The following is a 17,005-nucleotide window of genomic DNA, read 5'->3' as shown; positions in this document are numbered from 1 at the left end:
CCCCCCCCCCCCCCCCCCCCTCTCTCTCTCTCTCTCTCTCTCTCTCTCTCTCTCTCTCTCTGATCCATTGTAGAACCTTGTCTCTTTCCCTCAATTTGCCTTCGAGTGAAGCCACTCTAGCAAGGCGAGATTGTGCGTTTGGGGTGGGTCCCCCTTTCCCTGCCCTTGCAACTCAATGTCACTTATCTCTTTTGCTTTGTGGGACCTCTCTCTCTCTCTCTCTCTCTCTCTCTCTCTCTGTGTCTCTCTCTCTCTCTCTCTCTGACTTGCCAAGAAGCAGGGAACACTCCCCCGAGGCAGGAGCTGGCCTCCCCTATCAACTTTGCTCTTCAATATGGCAATAAGAAGCTGAGGTCGCATTGACATAAGCTGACTACGCACTGCAACAACTTAGAGGCTATACCATATTCGACCCCATGTAGTTTTCTCCTATCCTACAACCACATGCTTTGACCGTGTCTCCTTGTCCTATCCTGGTTTGTGTAGTTTTGACAATAGCACTTGCACTTACCACATTGTTTACATTGCCTCCTTGGCAAACACGCGAGTCATTTTTTCCTTTGATACCCTCTCTCTCTTCTATCTCTCTGCGGAAGAAGCTTGTCTCTATCCCTCAATTCGCCTTCGGGTGTAACCACTCTAGCAAGGCAAACATACATACTGATTAACATATTGCCTAAGTACGTGTTAATTCAAGTAACCCACTATCACGAATATTAGTATGTATCCTACTTTCTCGCATGTATGTGGTGTCCGACAATGGCTAGAAATTGTCCATGCTGGCATTGGACACCCCTCCCTCGCCCTTCACAGCCATTTTGGACACTTGTAGCACCTTGCCGTGTCGTCAATGCCTCCCCCTTCCAACTTTGCTTTGCAATATTGCAATAAGAACCTGAGGTCGCATGGGGGTCACATTGGCAGAAGCTAACAACGCACTGCAACAACTCAGATCCTATAGCCATATTCGACCCCATGCAGTCTTCCTCCTCTCCCACAACCACATGCTTTGATCCCGTCTGCCTATCCTACCCTGGCTTGTGTAGTTCCGACAACAACACCTTCACTTACGACATTGTTTACATTGTCTCCTTGGCATACATGCAAGGTGTTTTGTCCAACGATACCCTCTCTCTCTCTCTCTCTCTCTCTCTCTTTTCTTAATTTCACTTCCGGTGTAGCCACTCTAGCAAGGCGAGACTCTGCGTTTGGGGCGGGGCCCCAGGCCCCCTTTCCCTGCCCTTGCGGCTCAATGTCATTTATCTCTCTTGCTACGTGCCCCCCCCCCCCCCCCCCCCGCGTCTCTCTCTCTCTCTCTCTCTCTCTCTCTCTCTCTCTCTCTCTCTCTCTCTCTCTCGCCGACTTGCCAGGTAGCAGGGAACAGTCGCCTGAGGCAAGAGCTAGCCTCGCTTACCAACTTTGCTCTTCATTATGGCAATAAGAAGCTGAGGTCGCATTAACATAAGCTGATGTCACATTGCAACAACTCAGAGACTATAGCCATATTCGACCCCATGCAATCTTCGTTTGTGTAGTTTTGACAAGAGCACATGTACTTACGACATTGTTTACATTGTCTCCTTAGCATACATGCGATGCGTTTTGTCCTACGATACCCTCTCTCTCTTCTATCTCTCTCCGACCAAAGCATGTTTTTGTCCCTCAAATCGCGTTCGAGTGTCTAGCAAGGCATACATACATATTGATTAATGTATTGCCTCAGTATGTGTTTTTTTCAAGTAACCCACTATCACGAATATCCTTCTTCATAGCACAATCTTTAAGTGAGCTTACCAATCCCCTCCTGCCTTGGTACAAATCCTTCTTCTTAGCGCAGACTTTAAGTGGGCTCACAAAAGAAAGATTATAGTTCTCTTCTCCTTCATGTTTGCTTGTGGACCGGATATTGCTGCTTTCTCACTGCACCGCTCTCTCTCTCTCTCTCTCTCTCTCGCTCTCTCGTGCAAAGAACACTGCCCGAGCAGCGACCGGTTTAGGGTTGGAACCGCCACATGTCAGGGGGAGGTGACGTGAGAGAAGGCAAAAAAAGAGAGCGCCTCGTCCTTTTCTCATCTCTCTCTCTCTCTCTCTCTCTCTCTCCAACTGTGAGCTCACTTGGGAGCGCCGGAGAAAGCACAATCCGCCACGTGTTTTGCCTCGCCCTTTCAATCAGTCAATACTTCACATCGTGCGATCAAACTCCAGTCAATACTTCACATCGTGCGATCAAACTCCAGTCAATACTTCGCTTACTTAGGGACATACTACTGGTTCGTTCTCACTTTTATTGCAAAGAATCTTCTCAGATGCCTCATCTGATAGATCTTTTCCAGATTTGCTTACCGCCTCTTCTGGCAGAGTAGCACAAAGGAAACACAAAAAGCTCCTCTCAAATTCGAACTCGGATCCACTTGAGCCAAAGACATTGCACTAACCAACTCATCTTCTTGATTTCACTGTCCAAAAACCATCCTTTTCAAATTTATAAAAATACTCTTGCAACCCCTCCCAACTTTGCGTCTACCTGCGCCAACTACCTTCCTCGACTTGTAGTGGTTGGCCCTCTGCATCTCTTTTGCCCTCTAGGTGCATGCGTCATGATCAACAGAAAGAGGCGCAAGGTCAACTGGCGAAGGAAGGAAACAGAAATTTTTCACGCATCTCGTTAGATTCGGCTTTTATTTTCTTTTTCCAAAATCATAGGGACATACTCGTATCAATGCACTTCTTAATCCTTAGGCCTTTTCGAGCACGCCAAAAAAAAGGTAAAAGAGGATGAAAAGATTGTGTGTGACCCAATACTCAATGTTGAATGCTCTGTTCGAAGAGAGGTCAACACCCGCTAACAAGTGTCTACAAAAAAAAATAGTAAAAAGAAAAGTTTGTCATTATTGGTTGCCATGTGGCACTAATCAGCAAGCTTAGCCAATGGTCCACGATTGCACCCAAAATGTAACACTTACTAAGGCCTTATGCAGTCCAAAAATGAGGCATAGAGATTCAACTCTTACCTACTATAATCTATGCTCAAAGTTGTAGCCCTCTAGGACCTCTAAAGAAAATCCTTTTTTTCTCCCCCCTAACAACTAGCCATTGTGAGTGAAAATAAATTAATAGAGCCAAACAATTTACATGAACTCCAGCCTAGAGAGGAGAATTCATCATAAGTCCTAGGTTTTTTGTATGATCACTTTAGTAACTTTTAGAGATTGAAATGACATTTTATTTCTTTAGGACTATTTTGTAGCTTGAACAAAATTTTAAATTTGGTGACAAAAACTTGCACGAAAAAAGTCCGTTGGTAGTTGCACAACGCTCGTGTGCTTTGAAAAAGTGTGATAAAAATAGTAACTACATAAGGGAAGTGCATATTATTTAAACGGAGGGAAAATTCATGGTAACTAATATAGGAATTACAAGAATGGATTTAGTTTTCCCTGTTTTCATTAACCGTTGAAAAATCAAATTAGTCAGTTGTTGAAGGTGGGGAAAAGGAGAGAATCTCCTTTGAAAATTGAAGAAAATAGTGTTAAATTGCGAAAAAATCATGGTTATTTTGGAAGAATTCCTCTTTGAATCTACCCTAATGGGAATTTTGTACATTTGTGAAATTGATTTTCCTAACACTGAAAATGTTATTTATATTGAGATCAATTTCCGCATCTATCCAAACCCTTGTCATCCTCCTACCTAGACCCCCCCCCCCCCCCCCCCTCCTTTTTTTTTTTTCCAAAGATCAAATGCACCACATTTTACAGTTTTTATCTTTCCTTCCTAGCCCTTGGATCTAAGATCTAATGGTCCAAAGCTTGCTATCACCAAATTTACATTGAACCATCAGACCTTTCCACATCCAATGGAGGATTTTAAAGTCCTTTGACTTGTACATCTTTTCATATCTTGGGGTAGTTAAGAGCTTCAAACAACCTTTTGGCTTTTTATGTCATGAGTAAACTAAGCCAATTCCTGACAAGGAGCTTCACTTTTTCTTATGGAAGAACTAACCGAGCCCATTCCGGTATTGGAGATCCAAAGCCTATAAAATACCAAAGAGCCAAGGTCATGCATTGTGTGGTATCCAAATTTGATTGCTAAAATGGCAAAGACAAGAAGGTTGAAACGGTCTCTAGTATCATGGTTGGGGTGCAAGTTAAAGACATAAACTACGGTGCTAACCAACCTACTACTGTGTTAATCTGAGTAAGAAACCCTCACGACTTTTGCAAGCTTTACTGCAACATAGGTGAATCCATGATGCTGCCATTAAAAATCATAGGCATAGTCAAAGTTGGGCATTTGTTCTACTAAATGAACAAACAAGGTGAGGAGGCACGATGGCCTCCTGAAGTTAAGGGGGGGTGAGAGTTACACATAGTAAGACTAATAATTGCCTAAAATCACGTCATTTTTGTTGTGTTTTGTATTGTTCATTATACACACATAGTCACAAATGCCTTATGTCTTCCGAATGGTCCCACTTAAACAACAAGGTAAAAGACTCGCATTAACATTTTAAAACAATTAAAGTGAAAAGTAAAATAACAAGAAGAAAATTCACTATGGCCTACATAAAGGCTATTGAGAAGAATTTCATAATAAGAGGCTTCTTTATGAGAGCGAAAAATAGAAAGTTACACGCGTTTTATAATATATTATGTTTTAAAAAAAAGTATAACAATGAACTATTTAGATTACTACTTCAAAAACACAAAAAATAATGTTTGGCACAATACTCAATGCCCCCTCTTTAAAGAGAGAGATACACAAATGTCAACACCCTCTCACAAAGGCTTAAAAGAAATACTTTAAATGTATTATCAATTAGCTTGCCATGTGGCACTAATCTGCAAGCTTTATCCAATGGTCCGGAGATGCACCCAAAATCCAACCCTTTATGAAGGACTACTTATGTAGTCCAAAAATAATAAGACCCATAAAAAAATGGTTTTTTCATAAGAAAAGATAGGTCTAATAAACATACGAAATAATAAAACAATTTGATGACTCTTACAAATGAAAAGATTAGGTCACATCATTGGATAAAAACTCATAGATGAATGCACTTCTTAATCCCTTATTCTCTAAGGCCTTTTCGAGTAGGCCATTAAAAAAAGGTGAAAGAGGATGAGAAAGATTGTGGGCGACTCAATACTTAATGCCCTTTTTTAAAGAGAGAGGTACACAAATGTCAACATGTGTTAACAAGGACCTACAAGAAATAGTAAAAAAGAAAGTTTGTCATCACTAGCTTTCCATGTGGCACTAAGCAGCAAGCTTATTCAATGGTCCACCATTGCACCCAAAATGCAACGCTTCTGGACCATTGCACCCAAAATGCAACGCTTCACTAAGGCATTGCCATTCCTGCCAACTCTAGAGCCCATTTATGGGAGTATTCTGTCTCTTCAATCGAGAGAGAGAGAGAGAATTCATCCTAAGTCCGTGGTTTTTTGTTCAATCACTCTAAAGTGTCTTTTAGAGATTGGAATGACATTTTATGTGTGGTCATAAAAGCATTGGCAAGATTGTACAAGATGCTGCCCCTTCAAGAAGGGTTCTCAACAATGCTCGAAAAAAAACCTAGGTTTAGTGTAATCCCACCTACAAATTTTGAAACTTACCTCTAAATTTTATTTTTGAAGGTGACAAATTTTGTCAATTTACCTTTGTTGTTTCACATTCGCAGGTTTGCCAAGTTTTTGGAAAAAAGTTTTTTTAGAGCACTGGTTCTCAATGCCCATTACATGTTTCCTCATCACACTTGCACGATGTGTGTAGGAATCTGCAGAGCTCCATCAATGTAAAGTATGAAACTTCAATATCCATGCTCACTTACACCAACTTGATTGGGGGGATGTAAATTAGCTTGACTTGGGCATAATCGTATTGATGAACTTTTTTGGGGTGAAATGTCTAGAAATGTTACTTTTATTGCTTGAGAAGCAATTCCACATAGAGGACTGAATCATGATGTCTATCTCGAGACACAAAAGTTGTGCATATGAGGAGCAAGAAGGGGTGTGGGGTAATAGCTTAAGAGTGATTCTCCATCTCACTCACTCAAATCTCCCAGTTCTAAGTGTCACCTTGGGGTTTTCAAGTGCGCAATGATGCACGAAGTCTTTAACATTTCAAATGCACAGACTGTAGTTAGCCTGGCGTTAAAGTACGATCATTTAGGTGTTTGTTCAAACAGGAGGCTTAAGCATTCCACATAGATGCTCATATAAGTAGGACAAGAACTTAAAAATCCCAAAACATACATAGAGAACATATAAGAACCTCATCCATGATAAAAAGAATCCTGCCACTTTCCAACCCACCCATGCACAATGATTCAAATGAACATAGCGAACACAGTAAGAGGCACGTTCATTACATCATCAATGGAAATACCCTAATCTTCAACAGAAGCAACTGTCACAAACTCGACATAAGCACAAAGCAATCGCCAGTATAATCACAAAACTCTCTTCTTTCTTTGAATAGTAACATAGACCCAAAAAGGCGTAATCTTAGTTAAAATAACCCCATCTGCTTGTAAATGAAAGAAGTGTGAGATAAGCAGTAGCCATGTAAAGGAACCTAAGAATACTATTCCTAACAGACTCCCATAAATACAACTCAAGGGCTTCTTAAACACATTACAGCCCCTCCTTGCCGTCGGCTGCACGAAGAGAACCTAGTTGCACAGGAGCTTGCGTCTGCACAACTTTTGAGGACGAATAGGCTGCCAAACTCATGCCTTGTGCCTTCTCCTTCTCAATCTGTTCTTTGATCCAGAAGTAGGTAATCCTCAAGCCATCCTGTCAAAAAGACATATGTGCAAAGACCACCACAATGTCAATACTCGAGACCTCTCAAAAATCACTCAAATTTCAATGCAAACAATAATATTTCTATAGAAAATGGATTCTTTATAAGCTCTCAAGGTGCATATTCATGGCCATTTCACTCATGAGCTTATTGACATTTGGGGAAAAAATTCCAACAGATGCTCTACCTAAAACACAAACCCATATCCTGCTCACAAAATCAATGCCCAAACTCTAGACAAACATACAAAAACAAACCTAACCTCCCAGGTTGCACAATAAGCTTTACCCTGTATTCTACTCCGGTTTTGTCATCCCCAGACGAGCTAAGCCGCCACTTGATGTGAGGAACTTTGCCCTGCTAGATGTTTTGTTGTTTTTTGTTATCCCGAGGCTGGCTTGCCTGCCTCTTGATGTAATTCCTGATCTTTCTTAATATAATTTCCTTACGTTTAGTTATATATTAAAAAAAAACAAACAAACCTAACCTTGCCAAAAACTATAGAAAAACAATCAGCAACAAACCTTCAGTTTCATGGTTGGTGCCCATCCGAGCTTTTCCTTAATCAATGTATTGTCAGAATTGCGGCCTCTGACACCTTCGGGGCCCGGAATGTGATGGATGGGCAGCTTCCTGTCCTCAAAGCTCAACACTATGTCGGCCATTCCATTCATGCTCACCATCTCGTCACTACCAATGTTTACTGGCTCTCTGAAGTCGGACTTTGTTAACCTGCAAGCCACTCTTGCACACATCATATATGCACAAGTGGAACAGTGGAGAGCATAAATAAATTATTGACAGGACCGCAGGTACAAACCTTAAGACGCCCTCCACACATTCATCTATGAATGTAAAAGACCTAGTCTGCTTGCCATCTCCCCACATCTCAAACTTATCAGTAGATGTCAACGCCTTCCTGCAAAAGGCAGCAGGGGCCTTCTCACGCCCACCTACAGACAACCAGTCCACATGAGACACCAAACCGGTAGGAGTAGTAGTGCTGGTTTGGTTGTCTTACACCCCAACGGGTCTATGGGTGCAAGAAAAAGAGGCCTACCTTTCCAGGTACCGAAAGGTCCATAGATATTGTGGAAACGGCCAACCCGGCATTCAATCCCAAAATCCTTGGTATAGTGTTTGCACAACTCTTCTGATGCCAATTTCTCCAACCCATAAGCATCTTGTGGCTGGAACACAAAACAGACTCATCTCGTCTCATATCTTAATAAACCAAAACAGCAAGCTATTGCCAGGGAAACAAGACCTAACCTCAGCAGGCCATGCATCTGACTCCTTCAAATTGACATTGTCAGTTTCAAGTTGCTTGAACTCTGGATAAATGCACGCACTTGAAGCATAAAAAAATCTGCAATTCGAACAAAAACGTTATACCCCATGACAACACAAAGTAAAATCTGACCAAGCTTCGACATCTTGGTTCTGAGCGTGGACAGAAATTCATATAAAAGCCAAGGGCAACAAACAAGGGAGCCAAATTCCAAACAGCAACGGAGTCGAGTGCACAAGGCATGCTTGTAACATTGATACCCACAACTGACGAAAGAAGCAAGAAAACCCCACGCCATGAATTCTTCTATAGACAAGACAACAATTGCAATGAAAAACTCAAACCCACAAAGGCAAACAGTGACACACAGTTCCGACACAACAAAAAGGGTCCAATCTGTCTGCGCAACAGGAACACCCGCTGGCAAAACCTATGAAAACGCCACAAAACAGCACTGCTGGCGCTTACCTCTTAACACCATTGATTCTAGATGCCTCCAGCATGTTGAAACTAATCATGGTGTTGTTGTACATGATGACAGAGTGGTTTGACTGAATGAAGCCCATGCCACCCATGTCCGCGGCAAGATTAAAAACATGGTCTGCCCCCTTGGAGACCGCCAGGCAGTTGTCCATAACGCGGAGGTCCACAAGATGGAACTCGTCGCAGAACATGTCCTCCGTCATGTGCTCATTCTTCTTCCAATCTGAGGCGATGATGTAATGCCCCTCGCTCTTCAGGCGCCGAGCGATGTGAGATGCAATGAAACCGCCAGCACCAGTGATGGAAATGCGGAGCTTGGCATCGGGCCAGTAGAGCTCACGCTCCAGCTCTTGATAGGTGTATTCGCCATAGGAAGGAATGGGGAGACCGTTCGGTGCCATGGCTCTCTGCGCAGAGAGAGAGAGGAGAGAGAGAGAGAGAGGGAATTCGTGTACAAGCGCGTGCAGTCTGCGTTTCTTCTCTATCTCAACGCGTGCCTTCTCGCTTTGGCTTGTGGAGGAGAGGATGGATCGGCAAAAAGCCTTCGAAGTCCCAGTTTGCGATGTGCATGCTCTCTTTTAACAGCTTCACTTTTTCACTTTCTCACTTCAGAGTTACAAATCTTCTACATCAAGACGTGGGCTAAACGTGTCCGAAATTATTAACGCAGCCGTGCAGGAAAAAAGCATGCTCTTCCAAAGAGGTGCTTTGCAAGGTACTCCGGTACACCACCGGTGGTCGTACGAAGAGCATGCTTTTCCGTCCGGTACAAAGAATCATGTCTATCCACTTACTCATCCCGAATATGCTTTTCCTCTCAATATCATGGGGTCTAGCACTGTAAGGCACACACAATTGCGGAAATGCTCTGGCTCTCACTTCTTGGCTAGGACTAGATGCTCGCAAATTGGTTGAGGTTTTTTACCAAGCATGAGCTAGAGTCAGGTTGAGGTTGTCTTGAAAGTGGTCCAATATAACATGCCAGGTTGAGCAAGTCTGAACACCTTCTTGACGGGAAGAAGGAAAGAAGTGGACATGGTTTGCCAATGTAATCCTAGCCTACCTCAAGTCTGTCCATCGAGTAATCTAGATCATCAAAAGTGATTAGAAAAACCAAAGAAAAAAGAACCCACCACCTAGGCTCTGCAACACACATCTCTTAACCACGTCACTAGTTCACACAATAGTGATTGATAAGCAATCACATTTGCTTTTGATGTATGAACACGTTGGAGAGCAAAGTAATACCAGGTATCGAGATCACCTTTATTGTTAAGATCGGCGATACTCTATTCTTGGATTATTGTGGGGGGGCACTTTCGAAAACGTGTATCATATTGAGCGAGTTAACAAGGAGGGGATTATTAATAGTATAAAATGTATACGTTTATGTATACACTAGAGGGGGGTGGGGTTTTCTTAAAGAGACTCCCAATGTAAATATAAGAGGTATATTGGTGTACTTTTAATGATCTCTTGAACGCATGTGATATAGGGAGCTTTTGATGAGTAACCGCCTTAGGGCATGAATGTACATCTCAATCCAACATAGAAGTTGAATATGTTGTTGTGCTAGATGCCAACAAGAAAACTAATTGCTTACTCATCTAGTGACATATTTAGGCATTAGCGCAAATTTTTTGGTTTGGCACTGTGATAGTCAAAGTGCTATCCAGCTAACATGGAATTCAATGTTCCATGCAAAGACAAAGCACATTGATGTGAGAGGTCCCTTCATTTATGAGGTCCTTGAGGGCATGTGTAAAGAGCATGTTAAGATTCACACAGGTGATAACCTAGTAGATCTGCGTATGGAAGGTCTATCTTCCAACAAGTTTGAACATTAAAGAGTGCTTATGGGGAGTGGGTAGAAATTTAGACTCTACATACCTTATATATGTCCAGAGATTGCTTGAAAACACTTGGCCTTGGAGTCAGGCCTGGAAATTGAAGGGTGCCCTTGTCCTTCCTAGGGAAGGGGAATTCCCTTAGTTGGCCTTCGGAGAGGAAGGGCCATCATACACTTTGCCCGTCGTCATGCAAGGCAAAAGTGCACCAACCCTTCACTCGATATCCCTTAATTTTCTTGCTCTTATGAAATATTCACTTGCTTTTGGTGTATCTTTTGTTGTTCCATACTTAAGAGGAGCTAGCATGTTAGTAAACATACTAGGTATTTAATAAAATTCGATGGTGGTTAGTAAATTTTAGAATATTGGTATATCATACCTTAGCTCTGTTCGCTCCTCTTTCCCCCAAAAGCATCACCATTAGTTTTTGTCTCTCTCTCTCTCTCTCTCTCTCTCTCTCACACACACACACACACACACACACACACACACAAACACACACAAACACACACACACATACACATCTCTTGAGAGCACTCACTTTAGCCAACATGTGCCATAAGAAGTGTATGCAAGAGTCTACAAGTTTGAGGGACATTTGTGAGGTGAGGCCCTCTGAGAAAAGGAAGAGGAGGAACGCAGTTCAACGAGGTAAGGCCCTCTGAGAGGAAGAAAGAGGATGGTGTCTTGGTCAATGCCTATTGCAACAATGGCATGGAACGCATGACGCAGGAGTTTGCGCAAGGGTAGAGGGGCCAAGATGTGGTTCTAGATTTTCTTGGCATATAGTGGCCCTTCAACGCGCATGCTCCTACTTGCATGCTATAGCTGCAAGCAGGAGAGAGGACAGTGGGTGGCGCAAAGAGAGAAAGAAGTGTAGAGAGAAAGTGTTCATCTCTCATGTGAAGCCATGCAGAGGCCAAAAATGCGTTGATTGAGAGAGAGAGAGAGAGAGAGAGAGAGAGAGAGAGAGAGAGAGTGACTTGTTTCCTTGAGCCTCAATGCTATCTCCTCATTTCCTTTAAAAGATTCATGCCCAAACTCAACTATAGTCACACATGCACTAGAGGCTAGGACATTAGAGGAGGAGCTTAGAGGTCGCTAGATTCTAGAATCATCATGCACGTGGCACACATCACAAGTCTGGTTGCATCAAACTCTGCATTGCAAAGCATATACATTCGTATAAAAAGCATAACTAGTGAGCTGCCACTCTCAAATCTTGTCGCATTTTGATTTTTTGAAGGTCTTTATTAAAAATAACATATTAAAAGTGTTAACTCTTCTTTGATTTAGGTGGTGGGACTCAAATTTTAATAAATTTAAACTTATATTTTACCACCTTAGAGCTTAGGCTTTGTTTTTTTTATAAGGCTATAGTCACACGGAGCTTAGTTTCCCGTAAGTTGAGCCGGCAAGGTCTGACGGTCGGCAGCTTTTCGCAGGCATCCACCGGCATAGTTGGCCAGCGCCATCTTTCCTCTCTTCTGCTTGTGCTTTGTTGTTCCTCTCTCTACCTATTGTTGCAGACGATCCTCGCGCTGAGCTCCTGCCAGAGGATGTGAGGGCTTAGTTCTTACTAAGCCTCACGTGACCATGCCCTAATATATAAGCATTGCTCAATAGGAACTATTTATATCAAGGAAGAAAAACACTACACATGTCTTGGCTTTTATAGGGACCCGCAACCCACCATTACATACCATGACAACCCCATGTAGATCACATGCCACAAGGAGCATAAACACCATAAAGACTAGCCTTTTACAAACAATATATTTGGACACAGAGCTTGAGCAACGGACGCCACCACATCGAGGTGCTTGCCACCCCATCCCAACATGTCCAATGGATAGGAAGACAAAACGACATATGGAAACAAATTATAACCTACCAAAGAAACTTTCTACCACCACAAAGCTCGAACTAAAACAAGTAGGTCCTGAATGCAACACATCCGAGCTACACCTTAGAACTTAGGCTCATGTTTTAACTAAGCAACCTTCTATGTTGACTTTTTTTTTGATATTTTATAGAATTTATCTTTGAAGGGCATTTTCAAAACTTGCCCTTCCTAGTGAAAGCTTATTTTCAAAGGACCCGTCCATTGGGAAAGGGCCTCTGAATGGCATGCTCTTCACGGGGAAGGCCTATCACAAAAGTGCCATGCATGTGCAGGGCTAGACCCCCAAGGAAGGGTTGCAATTTCCAGCACTGCTTGGAGTGGGAGGTTGTTGGGCATGAAGGGCCACTGTGCTTAGTCAATCATTCATGTCTGGGCAGCCATCCAACTTGTTGACATAAGTATCCTTATTTTGTATATCTTTCAATAGCAAGATAAGCGAGCTACATTATTGTGAGCTGCAGTGATGAGAGGGAGCTCCACCCGTATAATGTGTCCTTGATTTTCTCTCTCACCCTCTCTATGCATGCTTCTTATAACCCACAATGGAAAGCATAGCCACATTCATTTGCATAATATATAGCTAAATAAGGGGTCAGTATTGAGAGGCTTTAGCATTTGCATTGGCTGAGTTAGGTCTTCGAGCGAGCTCAACGAAGCGAGATTTTTTCTTTTTGAGGACCGCCGTCCCTACCTCCCCTTCCTCCTCTTGCCGCCCATGTGCTTCCTCCTCTTCCCTTGCTCCTCCTCCTCCAACATCCTCCCTCTCCTCCACCTCCTCTCTCCATTTACTCCTCTAGCTGCCCTCACTTCCTCCATCTTGTCCTCTAGCAACCCCCTCCCTTCCTTAAGGTCCTCCACTCCCTTCTTCCTCTTTCTTTTCCTATCACTCTATACCCATGTCCCCCCCCATGCCCCCCCCCCCCCCCCCCCTCTCTCTCTCTCTCTCTCTCTCTCTCTCTCTCTCTCTCTCTCTCTCTCTCTCTCTCTCTAAAGCCAAACCCTATCCGTTCCTTCCTCCCCCAGCCTCCCCCTATGCGAGGGGGTTGCCCTGTGGAGGGGCGTTAAGCCATAGCTCGCCCCCCACTTGACTTCAAAGCTCCTGTCGGCTTCACTCCACCTGGTCCTGCGTGGGTATTCGGCACAATCCTGGTCCTTCGTGGACGCTACACACAAGCCCCCTGCACCTATTTCGGCCTCACCTCGCGACTTGGTCCTGCATGGGTTTCGGCGCAGTCCTGGTCCTCCGTGGCCGACTGCACGACAACCCGTGTTTTGTCGACGTGGTTACCCGATTTGCAACGACCTCAAGGTTACCCGATTTGCAACGACCTTAACCTAGGAAGGGTTTCCAAACAAGAAGCAGATCGACCTTATTGGTGGGTTTTCTGACCTAAGGTCTGTGTTTCAAGAAGGTGTCTTTCTCTGTTTCAAGAAGATCAGCCTTTATCTAAAGGCTACTCCGACCTAAGCAGCGTACTCTTTGCGTTCATGGCTACCCGAGCTTCGTCTTGAGGTAAGCCCAGTTTCGTTGGAGTCGTAGCAACACCTCCGAAGATAGACAACATCACCCACCTTCAAACCGAAGTCGAAAGCCTCCGCAAGGAGAATGACGAGCTGAAACAAAGGCTTTCAGCTTTTGAAGCCCGGCTTGTCACAATAGAGAGTCGCAAGGAGGAGGAGTTGAAGCACATAGAAATCAAATTCACAAAGGCAAAAGAAAAGTAGAGACGACCGTCACAAAGGAGGTCAAAACCCAAGTAGAAGAGGTAATCTCTCGCAGGGTTGAAGGTCGCGTAGCATCCACGTTAAGTGAACGACAACGACAAGAGGACATCGCCCTCAATGTTTGCATTGGTGGGCTCCCAAGAAATTGGAAAGGGGAGGTTTCATGAGTCATTTTCCCACATCCAATCAGCAATCCCCATGATACAATGTGATCCAACAACAATCACTTCTCTTGCACATGAACTTTGCACCAATCATGCAATCTACACTTTCAAAACCAAGGTGGACCGAATCAAATTTCTTGAGCAATCAAGGCTTCTCAAAGACACCAAGATGTGGATTGCAGAAGATCTTACAGCCGCTCAACTCAAGCAAAAGAAGGCAGAACAACAAAAGATGCGAGAAGCACGCACAACAGGGAAATGGGCAGTCTACCAAGGAGGTAAAGCCATTATTCAAGAGTTTCGAATTCCCAAACCGGCTCTCTCCTCACCCCCTTCTGCATAGATTTTGTTCATCTTATCTTATCTTACCTTTTTTTGGACCCTCAGTCCTTAAGTGAGATGTATCCCAAAATCCCCCCACGTTTGTAATGTTTTGTCTTTGGTCCCATAGGTCATATTTGACCTCCGTGGACGATAATACAATCTCTCTCTCTCTCTCTCTCTCTCTCTCTCCCCCCCCCCCCCCCCCCCTCACATTTGTGGTCCTAGCGAAAAGCTTCAAGCTCTTTAGCAGAGAGTTTTTTTTAACCTTTGTAAACTCTCTTCTCTTGGACTGATTGTTGTTGGTTTTGTTTTTGTTGGAATTTCCTTGGGAAGAATTTTAGGCATTGGTTTTCCCCTTTGCATCACTTTTGTCTTTGCTTTCCATGGGCTTGACATTCTGTCTAGCCCCTTGTTGGAAATTGATGTGCAAAGCAGCCATGGTGTGGTGGATTACTTTGGTGATAGAACGAGGCCGTTGAGAGTTGACATACTCGGCCATATCTTCATGTAATCCCGCACAAATTTGTTGCTTTTTCTCGGCAAACGCTATCTTCTGAAAGACACTAGCTTTGAGATGTAAATGCCAAAACTTGTCCATATATTTGTGGATAGACTCATGGGAGAGAAGCTTCAAACTACACCATTCGGTAAGCACTTTGTCCTTTGCATCGCTTGCAAGGAATTGATTCATGATGGAAACTCGTAGAGTTTTCCATGTCTTTGGGGCTTCGCCGTTGCCACGAAGGCTAGCCCACCATTGACGAGCCAATTTCTGGAAGTGCATAGCTACATGGCGTAGCTTGGAGGACTCCGTGAAGCCCTCGTCTCCAAAGGCCGCATCAAATTGCAGGATGAAGGCTAATACTTTGTCGGTAGCACCAAAGGTGCCATCATAGGTGAGAAAAGAGATACTCTTTCCTCCCTCTTTGAATTTCTTGAGCTTTTGTGACCTTCTCCATGCAGGGTAAGATTTGCGATGTCCTCCCCTCCTGTATTCTCTAGGAGAATAGCCATAGCTTTTGTCGGAAGAGGAGCAAGTTGAAGAAAAAGGAGAAGAGGTTGACCTCTGTCTTGCCCGTTTCTTCCTTTGTTTCCTCTCTTCCCTTTTGGAGTGACAAGGAGAAGGACTGTGGGTTGATCATTTCCTCTTGGGAGGAGTTGGTGATCCTCTAGACCACCGTCTTTGTGGAGCCACATCTTTAAGGGAACTTAAAGATTCATTACTTTATTGCTCTTTAGATTCCTCCTCTCGTATGGGAGAGAGTCTTCTTTTGGGGGTCTCATCAAGAGGCCTCCTAAGCTCTCTCTCCTTTTGGAGAGGAAGGGAAATCCCATAAATGCGACGTTGTCGAGTAACTTCGGCTTGCAAAGCAGGGTTGCCCATAGCTTGCTACAACCTAGTAACAAGATTATTGACAAACATGGGGGCATCATCATTTAGACCTTCATGTGCAAAATCAAAGTTATCAATGCTTATTCTACTCTCTTGGTTATTGTCAGCCCGTGTTAACAAAATTTGTGTGCTTACTTAGTGTACTCTTTGGCAATTCAAAAGCTTAGTTGCTACTCCTCTTAGCCTTTGAAAATTGGCACTTAAGCATCTACACCCACGGCTCAAATTGGTTAATTATAGAGAGTAGTGGAGTGGGTCTAATATTGCATAATTGCCGAGGGATAGCTCCTTTTGGACTTCTTATGGCTCAATAATGGTAAGGTTGTAGGCAAATTTAAAAAGCCATTGTTAAGACAAAAGCTCTCGAGGTGTGCACCATATCCCACATAGTGGGCTCAACAAAATCGATAATAGATCCCAGTCCCACTTACCCTAATATAATTAACAAAATCAACCATTAATAGGCTACTTATTAAGGACCTCTCTTCTTAAGCAAGAAAAGAGAAACCAAATGCTATGATACTAATGTAATGGAAATGGCCTATGAACTTTGAGAATAGTGGAATTAAGAGATTAGAGAGAATATTTTTGTGAGACTACTTTGAGAGCATAGAGGGTGAACTTAATTGACGGTAGCAACATAATCATAGTAATTACTTAACTTGGCATGAACAATACTTTTGTAATAGAGAGAGTTTGTTGAGGACCGGATTTATGTGGAGCCGGTCCTCCTCCAATAGGCATTTGTATTATAGTTTCTCCTATCAAGAGAGACTTGGTACAATACAATCTTTGTGTTCCTTGTGACTTAGGTGATGCAATGAAGATGGAAAGCTTCATGCATCACGAGCATAATATAAGCTTTGCAAAAAGCATTAACTATCGCAAGCTTCAGTCCCAAGGCCTCAAACACCATTGAAGGTGGAGAGAGCTAGCGGGGAATGAGGGTAGGGAAGAGGAAGAAGATATATTCCATAGGAGAAAGAAGTAGTTCCTCATTTATGATCACTCTTCTTGCTAGCATACATAATAGCATAGTAATGAAGATGGCAA

The 17,005-nt window shown here is 43.3% G+C and overlaps 1 protein-coding gene across 1 annotated transcript; it reads right to left on the bottom strand.

Moving 5' to 3' along the window:
* Positions 1-6,457: 6,457 nt before the first annotated feature.
* Positions 6,458-9,143, bottom strand: GME (GDP-D-mannose 3',5'-epimerase). Its single transcript, XM_086516717.1, has 6 exons — positions 8,576-9,143; positions 8,089-8,185; positions 7,877-8,006; positions 7,637-7,769; positions 7,341-7,548; positions 6,458-6,806 (listed from the first exon to the last, which is right to left on the bottom strand). The coding sequence occupies exons 1-6, from the start codon at positions 8,989-8,991 to the stop codon at positions 6,645-6,647; spliced, it is 1,146 nt and encodes a 381-aa protein (XP_086372843.1). The 5' UTR covers positions 8,992-9,143; the 3' UTR covers positions 6,458-6,644.
* Positions 9,144-17,005: the final 7,862 nt, after the last annotated feature.

This window comes from Adiantum capillus-veneris, chromosome 7, assembly GCF_014529385.1.
Source record: "Adiantum capillus-veneris isolate H3 chromosome 7, ASM1452938v2, whole genome shotgun sequence".
NCBI classification, from domain to species: domain Eukaryota; kingdom Viridiplantae; phylum Streptophyta; class Polypodiopsida; order Polypodiales; family Pteridaceae; genus Adiantum; species Adiantum capillus-veneris.
This window is presented reverse-complemented; position numbering and strand designations above follow the sequence as displayed.